This window comes from Medicago truncatula, chromosome 4 (assembly GCF_003473485.1).
Source record: "Medicago truncatula cultivar Jemalong A17 chromosome 4, MtrunA17r5.0-ANR, whole genome shotgun sequence".
Lineage (NCBI taxonomy): Eukaryota > Viridiplantae > Streptophyta > Magnoliopsida > Fabales > Fabaceae > Medicago > Medicago truncatula.
The window spans coordinates 46,349,090-46,364,097 of record NC_053045.1 but is presented as its reverse complement, the minus strand read 5'-3'; the positions used below and the strand labels follow the sequence as shown (position 1 = coordinate 46,364,097).

The window sequence follows — 15,008 nt, the reverse complement described above, 5'->3', positions numbered from 1 at the left end:
TGGTCTTTGATGAGTGATTTTTTTGTCGTTGTTAGTCTTTTTTTTTTGTAGAAATTACACCGAAGTATATTTTGGGGTCGAAATTGTAACGCCAATTTTTTGTGGCCAATATATAATTAACATTATGTAATTTATATTGATATATATGATAATATAACTTTTATGTGGTGAAACTAATGCAATACTTATTTATTTGTTATTAATGTTTACGCATTTGATTTATTCGTTATTACATTTCATTTAATTTTGTTCTGATCTATGATTCTTTTCTTAAAGCTTTTGTCAAGTGAAACATGTATGAGGTTGCAAAAATTGAAGGCCGTGTTAGGTACTCCGCTTTTAAAAAGACAATTAAGGTTATGATAACGCCGACAGACTCTCTTGATGATTTGAAGGCACAACTTAACACTTATTTTGAGCATCTTGATGAAAATCAATATACACGTCACTTGTTTGGTCAAATGTCATGCATATACCTAGGAGAAGATAGAGATGAATGCGCATGGAAAACGGCAAGCTATATGCCTTGGCTTATTAAAGACGATAGCGACGTTGGATTTATGTTTCAGAATATGGTGGAAAATAATATATTATATATGTATGTTTGTTGCATATGCAATTGTGATGAATGTAAGTAGGGATTTAATATAATCATGTGTAATGAGTTGTTTAATTATGGACACTTTGTAACATTTTGATGAATTTCAAACTTTTGTGTAATTTGAATCAAATGTCGGTTTAATTTAATTATGGACAATTGTAAAAGATATTATATTTTTCTTGTTTATGACCGAGTTTCAATGTTGTATGATTTATATTGCCTTTGAAAATGCTCTGGTTTAATTACAGGTAAAAACTGACCGAAAAATGGCTTGGAAATGCTTTAGAATTATGCAGAACCCACTGACTGCATAATTGTTTTCCTCGGCAGTTAATTACCGAGGTTTTCCTCGACAGTTAACTGCAGCTAGTTTCAAATTCCTAGGGAGCAAAAACATATTTTACTTGTGACAGACATTATGCAATAGCAATTCTCTTCTATCTTTGATAAGGCGTGGTTAGAAGTAATACATTCACATTTACTTCAACCAATTAAAAAGCGAGTGTCAGATAGAAGCTATAAAAAAAGACCGTATTTAACACTACCTACTTGTATGCACATAGCATATGTGTTTGCAATTTGAAATTATGTATTGAGAATATAAGTCAAACACTTATTAAAGTTAATATCGTACAATTTTCAATGCAAAATTTGTTATAATTAGATGTTTAAACAACGCCCTTAGAGCAATTGTTAACATTTTCCTTATTTTAATCGAGCATTTGTCAACCTCACGGGTACCCATCCCTCTTCACGCGTGCTCTAATCGAACGGTCACTATCATACCCGCGATAAACGGAAGTGCATTTCCAAGAACAATGTCGATCTAATCCAACGGCTGAGATCATCCATGTTTGACCCATCCCATCACGCCTTCATATCTTGAAAATGCTCCCAATCTCAAAACTCTTCTCCGCAAAAATTTCATCTTCTTAACATTTTCATCTCAACACTCAAACCCTTCTTCTCTGATCCATCTTCAATTTCCTTTCACACCCTTTTCCTCTTCCTCACTAATCCTAGGTCTTGCTTTTCTCTCCAATTTCACTCCTTTAAATCCATCAATTTTGATTTTTGAAATTCAATTTTTTTTTGGGTTTTGTTTGATTTCAGTTAAAAAGTTTCTATTTATGGTTCAACAACATAGATTTATACGTATATTGAGTTTTTTTTCGCTGATTACTATTTTTTTTATTTCTATTTTTGAATTCATTAATTGATTTGGTACTGTGTATGGTTTTGATGTTAAGTTTGGAACTTTATGCTATATTTGACTGTAAAAATTCATTTAAGTTAATGGGTATGAAAGTTGAATATTGGATTCTGTTCTTGAGATTAGGTTTAGGATTTTTATATGTTAGGTATGTAAATGCTTTATTAATTTCGAACTCGTATAATAACTGTTCTTTTATGTTTTGTCACTTCATTTATTTGTTTTGGATTTGGTTATGATTTTAGAGCTAGATTGGAGTGAGGTGGTCTTTTACTTCTATTAGTTTTCTGTTATTTATAGTTGATTTTGCATTTAATAGAATCTTAATTTTGACACTTTCAGGTCAGAGTTTTGGGTTTGTCATTAAAGATATTCTGGAATTGAGATAAATCAAGATGCCGTGGTTTTCCCTTTTCAAGAGTAATTGTGTTTGCTTGGTGGTGTTTTTTCGCGTGATTCTGTAATTTAATTAGCTGAGGTAAAATATTTTGTTCTCTTGACCTGCTGCTATAGTTTATAGAATCATATTTACAACTTTTTCTACTACTTGCCGTGGAAAGTAGAAGTTATGAAGTATTGTTTTGGCTTGATTGGGAATGTCATATAGCTCATGACATAAGTGCCGTAGATAGAAACAATACACCGACTACAGCTTCCTTAGTTTCATACTTTATTTTGAATATCGTATGTTCGTATCATGTTTTACTATTTCATGTTGTACATTGATTCTTATTTCTTCTGATTTGATGATCATTTTATCCTGTCTTGCTGCTGCAGGTGATTAGGCTGTAGAGGAAATCCTCTAATCAGTGTTTTTTATTTTTCATTATCAAAACTGCTGTTAAGGTTGAGAATGTTCATTGCCAAAGTTGGGTACATTAAAATGAGTGTTGGAGTTATTGCATACAGTCAATTGATGTTGGTTTGCCAGGTAAATATTTCTCCCCTTTTATGGATTGCCATGGTTTTGGATACGGAATTTGAAAATTAAATGGAATTTTGCATCATTCCTCCAATTTTGCCTGGTAGATATTAGAATCTGTACAATTATTAGTTCATATGACATAAAATTATTCTCAAAAGGAGGATCTGTCTATATCTCAGTTTCTAAAAATATTCTCAAAAAGTGGATCTATCTATATTTTAGTTTCTAAAAAATATTGAAGATTGAGCTGCATTATATTGTTATGGCTAATGGCTTTTTAAAGCAACATGCTTTGAAGGTTACCGGTAACTTTTTGAACATACACACTTTATGAATGGCACGGTATAGAATTGTAGTATTGAACATCAACATCTCTAAATTTACTAATTGTCTCTATTAGTTGTGAAATAGTTTTTGCATTTTTCTTGTTCTATTACTGCTACATTATTTACCACTTTGTTTTCTTATGCAGGCTGAATATTTTCGTCAGTTGCTTAAGCCTGTTACGTAGTCTAGCTTCAAGTAACATTGATTTGGGTTTGGGGAGAGATTGCCTTGTATTGAAATTCTTCATTAGAAGGCTGTTGGAAAAGACGAAATTTTAATTTGTAAAAGTTGCCATTATTTGTTAGATGGAATTGGAATTAGCTTAGTACCTGCTGTTTAGTTGTTACATCCCTGTAGGAGCATCCATCCAGCTCTAGTACAAAATAATTTCCAGTTGCATAGGCCAAATCAGCATTGCTTGCGCTTAGTTTAGTGAGAGTGACCAGATATTTAATGCAGACTCACGAGTATTTTCTCTCAGGAAAGGCAGTACATCCTCTGGCAGATGAAGCCATTGGTACTTGTATGAATGCTCCACATGCTTCTGCTTTCGGTACTTACATGAATGCTCCACATGGTTCTGCCTTTGGTACTTATATGAATCTTTCACATGCTTCTACCTTTGATGCAGTTTTACCTCCAAGTGCGAGGCAGATAACACCCTTTGAAAGGTTTAACTTGCAGCCCTCTGAGGTTTGCCCTAAGAATTTCATCGTCTTTGATCAAACAGATCAACAAAACCGGATTTTGTTCCATCCTGCAACGACCTACAAGTTTAACAGTCCTGGCTTCAACAGTCATGCTACTTGCAATCAAGATTTCGAGAAGGATAAAATTAATCAAATGGAAACGGAATTGTCATCTTCTTTTGTAGAGGACTCTAAGGACATTGATGCATTGTTGAGCCTAGACTCGGATGAACTAGAAGACTATGATGAAGAAGAAGTCAGCACTGCAAGGACTCATGAAAAAGATGATAGTACGTCTGATACTTGCTCCAGTTACTGCACGAAATCAAGGAAGAAGAGGTTGTTATCATCCGCACATAACTCGTCAGGGACAAAGGGTTACTGCATCAGTGAAAAGAAACAACACCTAGAGATGAAGAGGATGGTGAAAATATTGAGAAATATCGTGCCTGGTGGAGGCAACCAAATGGATACCGTTACCGTTTTGGACGAAGCTGTAAAATACCTCAAGTCTCTCAAGGTTGAAGTCGAGCAATTCGGAGTTGGACCGTGAAAATGTCGGACGATACATATATGTTGCTGCTGCAGTTGGAACTCTATCGTTGCCGACTACTTTCCGGCCCTGCGCACCTTCCTCGTAACCGTTGGAGGGAAGATGCCTTGCAAATTAATAATGACTGACATTTTACTTATTCTGGTCATGTAAGAGAATTCTGAAATAATTGTACTTCTAGCTAGTGATTTTTTACTTATGCTTGTTTATTTACTTTCTGTATGAATTGTGGGGATTGACTGAAGGCTCTTTCTGAAAATAATGTCTATTATGCATGTTGCTATGCCATGTATGTAATGTACTATCAATTTATTGGACTGATAATTTCTCCCATGTGGTTTCATACATGTTTTTTTCCGGTACTTCTTGTACCTTGGATCCGTATTTGCATGATGCAGTCAAGTGCCATGTAAGTGTTATTTTCTAGAAAGAAGACAGATTTATTTTGCATGCTTTATGTACAAAGCTCGCTCAAATCTCTGTTGTGTAGATTTTCTTTATTACTGTTGTGGTCAACCTTCATTGAAATGTACAAAAGTTGTTTCAATTAACACAGATCACTGTCGTGTATGCATTGAATGTGCATTTTCGTACCACTGGCTCCCAATACTGCATTTAGTGGCGCACTATTGAACCTTTTGTTTTTTTCAGTGACTTCTAACTTTATACTGGTTTAGGCCCCACGGTGTTTCAAGTTTCATCTCGTTACATAACCATTGGTGCACTGGAATATGCACACAAAAAAATCGGTATCTTTTTTTCCTTTTTCTTCTTTCATCCGGAAACAAACGAATCAACCCTTAAAAGTTAAATCATGATATAATTGACAATGAAACTGATAACCTAATTATCAACTGATAACCTAATTATCAGCTTCACCAATTGCATTTTCTCACGTTTATTCTGCAGGTTCGATGGAATTTATCAAATCCAAAAGTTGAATATAAAGATTTTATTGAATAGACCTGTTATACAACGTGTTGTAAAATATAAGATTTGTGGGTATATTTCGTACAGTTTCTTTAAACAAAACATCTTTATTAGAAAAAGTATAACTTTCCAAGTATAACCCTTCTTTTACGACTTCAAAAAAATGAAAATCTACAAAAATAATAATATAAAAACCGCTCAAAATGAGAACATGTTTTGAACACATTTGATTGGAAATCAATAAGTATGTATACCTTTCAAAAAATTAATGTTACCATGGTAAACAAACAAAATAGTTCATACTTCTTAAAATCTCTAAAAAATATCTCTATATTATCGGATGTATTTTTTTAAAAAATCTAATATAAAAAGACCCTTGGTTTGAGATGTTTTCGATTTGATTTTTATTTATTTTTTAAATATAAAGCAAGTCATACCATTACCATAAGGGTAGAAGCTAGTAAAAAGATCCTTGTCAAAACTGTGATATTGATTCAGTTTACAAGCAGGTTGGAATAACATGCTCGCTTGGCAACATTTATATTCACATCAGGCAAGTGTTATTTGAACCGAGAGATTCCAAACCAACATTGCATCCCAAAACTTGTATAGCACGAAAAGAAATTTCATATATCAAATCGCTGCTATATACAGTTAGTTAGATTTAAAAAGCAAGTACATTAGGATTGGAAATCACAAGGCCTTTTAGTACTTGCATCCACCATCATCATTTTCTCTCATCTTTGCTCTAAGGTTCAACATGTTCCGAAGAAACTCCAATATGCTGTGCCCAAATTCCAGCGGAACAAGAAGATTTACATGGAAAGATTATATAGGACTAGCTCTTGACGTCTGCAAAAATGACAGCAGTTATGTCACTATACAATTAGGTTAATGTGCAACAAAACCACAAAACATGACAACAAAATACAAAAGAAAATAAATCCATGATTAAAAACTATTGAGGCAGGACAAAAGCATAACTATTGTAAGATGAAGGAAACTAATACACAATAAAAAATGTACCGTGCTAGCCAGTTCACTAAACAAAGTTATTTTAAGAAAATTATTGACAACATAATATTCTGCATATATGTACTATTTCTGTATATGCTCGATCGACATTCAACTTCACCTTGTGACTTGTGTGATGACACTCGTCAGAAACAATATGAATTTGAATCTTAAAGCCTCAACCGTCAAGAGCAATCCATGTAAAAAATTATTTTTCTACTGATGAAGGACAAGATAAGGAAAAATATTTCAGAATCAACTGAATACTGCAAAGATAATTTAACCAAAGACAAGATGTGTACTATAGGGACCTGATTTTGCATGCTTGTAGCTGTAGTCCAGCTCCGAGGATGATGAGCAGCAACTGAACTATTAGCAACAAAAGCGATTGTACTTGATTCCTCTACTACATCAGCAGCTTCTGCTGGCGGTAATTCTCTCATTACCCACAGCACTACTGCTGAAGGTATTGATGAACCTGGAAACAGCGTCAGGTTCAGAATTAAAGGAGAAGAAACCATTTCAAAAAGCAATCAATCTATAATTGAATGGAAAACATAAACAAAGTATTATAGGCAGCAGGCCAGGTACAATGTTTTCAAAGACTGTCATTACTTTCGTAAAAGGAAAGAATAAAAGATTCCATCAACAAGTATGAGGCGATAACTATCTTATAACAGCACATACCCACAAAAAAATACAAAATCAGCAGAAGAGAGGCATATACATCATTCATACGCTGCTGATGCCAGTGAAACATCATCTGCAATAATAAAATAATAGCGTGAAGGCTAGTTGAGGAAATTTTAGCACTTTTATCAAGGATAAAAAACTCTTGCAAACATTTAACTTATACATACAGGAATGTCCGTAAAAAGTTCTATGCAGGAACTTGACGTGAAGCATAGTACAGAGACTATTGTTAAACCTGCAACCTGATAAAATGGAATGCTTTCAATAATCTATAAAAATATTATGCACACCAGAGGAAACAGAAATTTCGTACCTTTCCCATTTCAGACGAAGGTTTCTCAGCTCTCACTTTGCTCATCTTCAAGCATAATAGGATTCCTACAAAGGAACATACACAAAAATTACTATGAGAAACTATGTCTACAAAAACAGGCATCTCACGACTCAGTACTCAATAGTCATTAACATTTCAACAATACAAATTATTGACTTCTTTTTGCTAATTATGTTATTGGTGTGAAGTATCAACAAACTTTGCCAATAACCAATCTCCCTCGGGGAACATGGCTGGACCACCTTTAGGAGAGTCTTCCTTCCCAACCACGTTCTTTTCCATCACTATGGCTCAAACCTGAGAACTTGTTTAAGGATCAGAACCCAGTTCCACTCGGACCAAGGTAATGTTGGTATTCTACGATTTTATTTATGATTGACTTTCCAGAAAAATAGGGCCTATATTATGTTTGAATTCGGTATCACGTTGCTCACCCAACATTACCCTAAAATTATTGTTATTATTATAGAGAATAAACATTTCTTTTGTTAAGAACAGAGTACCGGCTCAGTGTACCCTACCATAAGTAAGGTTTTTTTTATTTTTTTTTATCACTACAACTTTGTCTCATATTTTTGTTTTGATAAGCAGCAAGTTAATCAAATTATAACAGCAGAGTTTGAGTTCTCTTATCACACAAATGGTAAAAGACATGAAGTACATGTGTCATGTAGAATATAAAAAAAAAAAAAAAAATCTGATTTAACAACATAACCGTTCCATCAAGATAACCAGCCAAATAAATGCAGGTTCATAAATTGATTGATGCTGATGCATTTTACACAGATATACAAATTATTTTTTTGGTGGTGGCTGGGGTTCGAACCCTGGACCTTGCATATATTATGCATTGTCCATGCCAACTGAGCTAAGCTCACGAGGACACAGATATACAAATTAGTACATCCCTTCAAGCAAGAGAAGATAATCAACTTCAAACCTACTTAACTTAAAATGGAAAACAACTAGAATAATAGTTGCTTACCATAACATGCCAGTGCGCCGCCTAAGAGAAGCATTCCAATAGCAGAAATATCCAAGTACACCTGCATGAGATCTTTCGTCACCAAAACATGATTGAAAGGATTGTTCAAAGACTGAGAAAACATCCACGGTTCATTAGAACTATGGCATCTAAGCTTATCATATGAATCCATCCTCATCCAAACAACATATACCATAGTTCTTCCGACTCTTTTTCGATAAGAAAGTTAGAAGTTCCCCCCAACATTTCTATTCAAAGCCAGCTAGACTTCCGAAAGAAACAAGTGTCAGTTACACAGGGTAGATAACCATTTTACAAAGGTTTCTCTGGCAGATATTTAGGAGATTAGGTAACTATGTCTCATTGATCCTTTGATATCTCCTGTTTATTTTCTATTTTTCTTATTACATTTTAAGGAGAATCTTCTTTCCTCAAAACACTTTTTAATCATCTCTGATTGTTTTGTTGTGTTGAATTTTTTCCTTCTAGAAAATATTCACAAAAATATTTTGGCCCAATCAAATACAAACATGTTGAAGTCCCCCATCGACTAGAGATATTTGCCTAAGCAATGCTTATAAGGCTTGGACAGTCTTCACCTTACAAGTTGGTTTTGTGGGATTGAGTTAGACCCTAAGCCAAATTCTAAGATGGTATTAGAGACTATCCTATTTCTGTTATTAGACTAAGTTCTCTGTCACCTTACAAGCTGGTTTTGATGAATTGCATTAGGCCCCGTTAAGGATATAGAATAAGGAGAATTAACAACCACTACCAAGAAAGTCATAGTGGTGTATGGCATCATAGATCACAAAAATAACAACCACTACCAGAACTTTTTCCATTAGATGAGTATGACTACATGAGTCAATCAATGCCATTGCATTCCATCATAAACTAAAATCCCAGCAAGTCATTTAGATCTAAGTCTTTTTTTTAATGCATTATGTATTACACAAAACAAAGTCAAGTTACAGTTACCATACCCGAGCTGCCACTTCAGAGTCAATGGGATTCTTTCCAAGCCCAATCCAGATTATTACAGCAAATGCCACAATGGTGATGAAAAGTAGCAACATAACCTGGTGAATCATATCCAAGTCATTATATTTGAAGGAAATACTTGTGAAATTTATATATGACCGTCAAAATTAAGGATAGAGTGATAAGACAAAAATAAGAGCTACATGAGAATAAGCACTTTTTGTTTCTCATACCAAAGTCACAATCTTTTGACGATATCCAAGACGAGAAAAGCGAATAGGAAAACACTTTCTATGTCTATCCCTGTTCGTTAAAATCAATTCATTTGAAGTCTTTCCCAGCAAAGGTTCCTCAGAGAAACTTCCTTCATAGTCATCGTCATCGTCTGGCTGATGGCATAGGTCAACCCTGGAAAAGGGACCCAAGTGCAACATAGAAAGTAGTTAGTATTTAGCAATACAATAGCCTAAAATTATATTAGATATACATCATTATAGGTGCTGCTCAATTCTCATTCAATAAAGCACTCCATTATCATGTTAATGCGAGTGGATGACCTGTAGAGTTAGATGGTCAAGTATACATGCAACAGTGGGGTGAAATGGGGACCAAGCTTCCAACAGACATACCCCCATCACCAAAACACACCTCCTTGACCGCCTTGAATTTTCACAATTTTTAACTTTTGCATAAAAGTTTGCTCTCCTCTAATGTTTCAATCATTGCTACAAAATCCTAAATTTGTTTTCATCACCAATACTTTTCATTTTCGTTTTAAAAAATCAATATCAAGACCACACCTATGCACCCACCAAAATATATAATAAAGTTTTAGCATCATTAATGTCATTCGGTCATTCTCTGGTTGTGATTCATTCTGTAGCTAAAGATCATTATCCTAACATGACTTTGTAAAAAAGAGAAAGGGAAATAATAAAAATTGAAAATTTAATATTGGTGTTTTATTTTGCAATACCAATCAATGTAATACGTAAATAAAAAAAAATTCTTCCACGATATTTATTTTCTGGGAGTCTAACATACAATTTCTACTTTGGAGGATATACATGTCATCTTATACTAGTTAAATCAAGTTTATATTTAAAGACCTGATTCAAGAGTCCAGTTCGACCATTTAACAAAAATAGTCAACACAATAGAAATGGTTTAAAACAAGAAATGCCTGCGAATTGAATTAAATCACAATACTACCTCAAAGTCTCAAAACGCCAAAACAAAACAATGTTTGTTTTCTTGACAACTCAGAAAACCAAACCTAACTGTCAGCGTGCATATTTATGCACATTTCATTTTCAAAAAAGTCAGACACACACACACACACACACACACATATATATATTTTGAAAGGCAAATTTTAGTAATTAATTGTTAGATAATATTTACTTATTCGTCCGGATTTGAACCCAGAGCCTCCAACTTCTTAACCCTTAGCTCAAACCAGTTGAGCTACCCAACCCCTCCGCTTGTTTGTGATATATATAAAGCAGCTTGAATTAAATTTTGCTGGCATACAGTAAACAACAATTCACCACTACAGGTGTAAGAAGGGAAATGAATCAAAAGTGAAGAACATACAAATAAATAAGAAAGAGATGGCAGGAGAGATTTCTCAAGGCTAAAGAGCGATTGTTAGTACTTGCTATAAGTAAATTTTTTGTAGCAAACACTGCGAGTCAGTAAAAATTAAATAAATATCTTAACAACAAGTAAATTCACATACCAGAAGGATAAAAGAAGAAGAAATGCTGCAAAAAAAAGTACTTTGGGGAGTGCTGCAAAACAATTTTCAACAGTTTAAATATTTTAACCAACAATAAAAGCTTATCACCGGTGTCTAGTTAATACTGAACAGAGGCATACCCATAAAGATAAAACCACAAGAGTGTGACCAATATGTCCATCCCTTGCAAGCAGCAAGAAGTATCAATGCCAAATAAATGGAGTAACCTGAAATTTGAAATCGAACAGTTAAGATGAAATGAAGAGAAAACGAGGAGGACGGGCAATGTTAACTATTGCTGATGTATTTTGTGAGTAACTAAAATAGAACCATTTCACAAATTCACACATTGGACACTATTTGTATCAAGTAGTTATTAAAGATCATCGTTTCTACATAAAAGAAATTGATAAGCAGGCAAGCTACACATGATATCTGACATAGAAGCATCAGATTGCCAAAAGAACGTCAGACTTGCCAAGTTTAGGACTAGGACGAAAAAACATGAGAAAGAGATATGCTAGGTGTTTCCTAGTTAGTTGCTTAGTTTGGCTGTGATAAATACAAGAAACAAAGCCCGTAGCCTTTAAATAAGAGAATAGATTAGGAGGGAGATCAAACTTGTCATTTGTGAGAGAGAGAATTGGGGCCTATAGGTGTAGGAAAGTTCATAGATGACATCAGAGCTTATCTAAGATATGGTTGGTCATCTGTTATTGGGCCATTCAAGTCATGCTCTAGATATTCAATCATGAATGTGTAAAGTGTGTTAGGAGTCCCATATTTGATGAGATCTGATCTGAAAATGAGTTTATAAATGAGAGACATAATCACCTTACAGGCCGGTTTCGTAAGGGTTGTGTTAGGCCCAACCCAAATTCTACGAGTGACACAAAAATATTAATGAATGGGGTGAGGTGAGGATGATGGGTTTGAAAGCCAATGGTTTAGGTAGTGATGATAATGGCAAGTGTGAGTTAGGTAGTGCAAATAATGCGGTGAGTTTTGAATGATCATATTAGCAACCTTTGAAGCATGTATGGAAGAAGGGAAATGGCAGCACTGGTCATTGCGTCCATAATACCAAAATGCAAAGTTTACACAAGGAAGAGATGGGTGAGTTCCGCAGGATATTTTCCACATCTCAAGTTGGCGGGATGAGATTAACTAATACAAGTGCAATTATATCACTTAAAGAATATATCATTAATATGAAATAACATGATTTCAATTATGTGAGTTATCAACCATATCCGATGTACCTCTCAAAACTTATGCAAGTATAAGACGTGATATAACCCCAGTGGATATCTGGCAGAGAAATCTGAGATCTCTAGCCATTTCTTACAAGATACTAATGTAAAAGAAAATGGAATAGAATGAAGGTGTAAAAAAAAGAAGATACTTAGAAAAATCAGGTCCAACTATCAAAGTACTTTTGTAAAATAAAACTTCAACGTTGATTAGTAGAGATCCTCTCCATTTGTCACGAGAAATGGAGATCTCTAATGAACACAGCCATTTCTTCAGGATGGCCTCATATATTGTTGCAAAATATGCAATAATAAAAGGCTCAGTCTAACCATTAAAAATAAGAAATGATAAAAAAAAATCAGTAACCGGGGCCTAAAATATAGTGTGCAACGTGCTGACCACTTGACATTTAAAAGAGACTTGAGCATTAAAGGTAAATACAACTAACCCCAGTTAGAAGAGCCAATCAATAGATGAAACACCTGCATTCCATATATTTAAATTTCGTGAGAAGCTAATATATTTAACAGAAGCTGGTCTAATAGCAAGTAAAAACCTAGAGTGGTGAGTGACAATAAAGCTACATTCCAATAGAAAAATTATATACTCATAAAAGCTCAAAGAATAAGTAATAGAAGTACCGTATACCTATGTCCAATATACAAATTGCAACTACATTACGATATTCCATCACATGTCTATCCTTTCTTTTTTGTAATGCCAGCATTGAAATTACTTTTTATAGACATGTGGACACTACATTGAGACTAGAATTTGATGCATTCATTGATCATGTAAGATACACACACAAACATGTAACATCCCCACACCACCAGCAAAAATTAGAGAGGATAGGTAGCAAGAGGAGAAAAGATAAGGGTGGCAGATGTTGCCATCTAAAAAGTAACAAATTGCTAGTTACTTAAATAGCAACAAAAGCATACTCTACCAGCCTTTACTATAAACACACAAGACCATTTATTTCTATCCGGAATTCAAAATGAATGTTGAGTTGGAAAGGCTCTCAAATTTCGATAATTGGTATAGTGAAGACATAATTCCAACAGCACAACTATATGCAGTGTGAAACTAGAGCATCGATTGGCAAATAGTGGCCAGTCACATTTCACTTATCACTTATTATTATTACATTTAAAAACTAAACAAGTTCATCCATTCACAAAATATCAAGTCATAGTAGCAATCTGAAACATAGTAGCTCGGAAAATGCACTTACTTTTTGACGAGTCCAACCAAGCTGTAAACTTCTCAAGTGAATCCTCAGCGACTGGGGTACCCAAAAACAAAAAACCAACATTGAGTACAATAAGAACTCACAGTACACTACAGCATAAAGAGCTCAAATCTCAGTTTCTCGAAGTCAATGTTAATGAAATACCATCCCAATCACTTCATTCTTAAACTGAATCATAATCAAGTTCAAGTAGATAAGTGAAATCAAGATTGGGTTAATTAACCCTAAAAACCAAACCTAACTTCACAATTTCCCCATACCAACACAAACCACTATTAATTCAACATAACACACTCTTCCCATAGAGTTTATATAAGTCTTCAATCAAATATTAATCAAAAATTACATTTTACTAAAAAAATAGTTCCAATTGTATACTTTATCAAACTCTTTAGGCCATTGAAGAAACATCACATAAACATAGCCTAATTGAATTTCACAATCATCACAAAACAATAAAAAATTCACAAAATGCAGTTCTAATAATCTCAATCCATTCAGTAAAATTCAACACATTTTCTTATCTCAAATTCCTTATCCAACTATCCACCATCATACTAAAAATCAAAACCTAAATTGATCAAATAATCTAAAAAAATAAACGAAAATGCTGAAAAAATAACCTGAATAGTTGCAATGGAAGCAAGAATCGCGTGAACAATAGCAAGGACAATGATGACAGCGAAGAGTGGATACGGGAAACAGTGGCCCCCACCGAATCCCGCCATGGCTGAAGGTTGTTGAAGGAAAGTAGAAGAAAATGGAAGAAGAAGAAAGAGGTTTTGTTGAATTCACAGAGAAGAGAGAGATCGATCTTATATATATTGATATATCTATATGCGAGTGCATGTAAGAGAGAGATTTACCAACACCGCCACATGAAACATCGCAAGAGGATATTGTGAAGAGGGGTAAAATGGGAAAAACAGAAATGAATCTGTTGTGATTTTGTGATAACAATGGGAACGATTGTGCCAGCAAAGAATTATGGTCGTTTTTGTGTGGAGAAAATAAGACGCATTTTCTTTTCTCTTCCTTTCTGATTTCGTTTTTAGAATTTAATTTTATTATTTCTCATATGATAATGATATCATATGATAATGATATGAATTATTGGGTTTTGTTTACTTTTCTTATGATTATCATTAGCACACGTTTTTCTTACCTTTGAAACGTAACTGTTTCTGTCAAATTGTATACTGTTAAAGTCAATTGGTTAATTCCATTTTAATCATCTCGGTGAATGAATTTTATGTTCTTTTTGTTGGTATAAAAAAGATTTTTATGTCTTGTAAGTTGTAATTACATGTGATAAAAAATTGAATGAATTTTGCATATTTGATATCTAGAGTTCTAACTCATTCGCCGTTTACACACATTTAAAATATGTGGTTCTCGTCAATGGATAATTTGACAATAATTTTATGTTAATGTGGTGTCCAATAAGATAAAAAAAAAAAACTATGAGTTTTTTTTAGTGTTAAAAAAATGAATTGAGGAAATTGTAGAT

The 15,008-nt window shown here is 33.9% G+C and overlaps 2 protein-coding genes across 3 annotated transcripts; one reads left to right on the top strand and one right to left on the bottom strand.

Annotated features, from left to right (window-relative positions):
- The first annotated feature begins 1,461 nt into the window (after window positions 1-1,461).
- On the top strand, window positions 1,462-4,653 carry LOC11405720 (transcription factor bHLH144). The gene is made up of 4 exons (XM_003608442.4): window positions 1,462-1,624; window positions 2,157-2,292; window positions 2,592-2,745; window positions 3,212-4,653. Exon 4 carries the CDS (start codon window positions 3,520-3,522, stop codon window positions 4,306-4,308), a length of 789 nt encoding a protein of 262 aa, XP_003608490.1. The 5' UTR covers window positions 1,462-1,624; window positions 2,157-2,292; window positions 2,592-2,745; window positions 3,212-3,519; the 3' UTR covers window positions 4,309-4,653.
- A 1,043-nt stretch (window positions 4,654-5,696) lies between these two features.
- On the bottom strand, window positions 5,697-14,543 carry LOC11405282 (tobamovirus multiplication protein 1). Of its 2 annotated transcripts, XR_003011702.2 has the most exons (14): window positions 14,122-14,543; window positions 13,481-13,531; window positions 12,692-12,725; window positions 11,130-11,216; window positions 10,990-11,041; window positions 9,482-9,656; window positions 9,251-9,346; window positions 8,265-8,325; window positions 7,259-7,323; window positions 7,113-7,187; window positions 6,940-7,015; window positions 6,564-6,730; window positions 6,374-6,471; window positions 5,697-6,090 (listed from the first exon to the last, which is right to left on the bottom strand). XR_003011702.2 is itself a non-coding variant. In XM_003608440.4 (13 exons), exons 1-13 carry the CDS (start codon window positions 14,224-14,226, stop codon window positions 6,067-6,069), a joined length of 1,068 nt encoding a protein of 355 aa, XP_003608488.2. In that variant the 5' UTR covers window positions 14,227-14,541; the 3' UTR covers window positions 5,697-6,066. The 2 variants fall into 2 exon arrangements, 1 of the variants encoding a protein (XP_003608488.2); XM_003608440.4 differs by lacking the exon at window positions 6,374-6,471 and having other exon boundaries at window positions 14,122-14,541.
- Window positions 14,544-15,008: the final 465 nt, after the last annotated feature.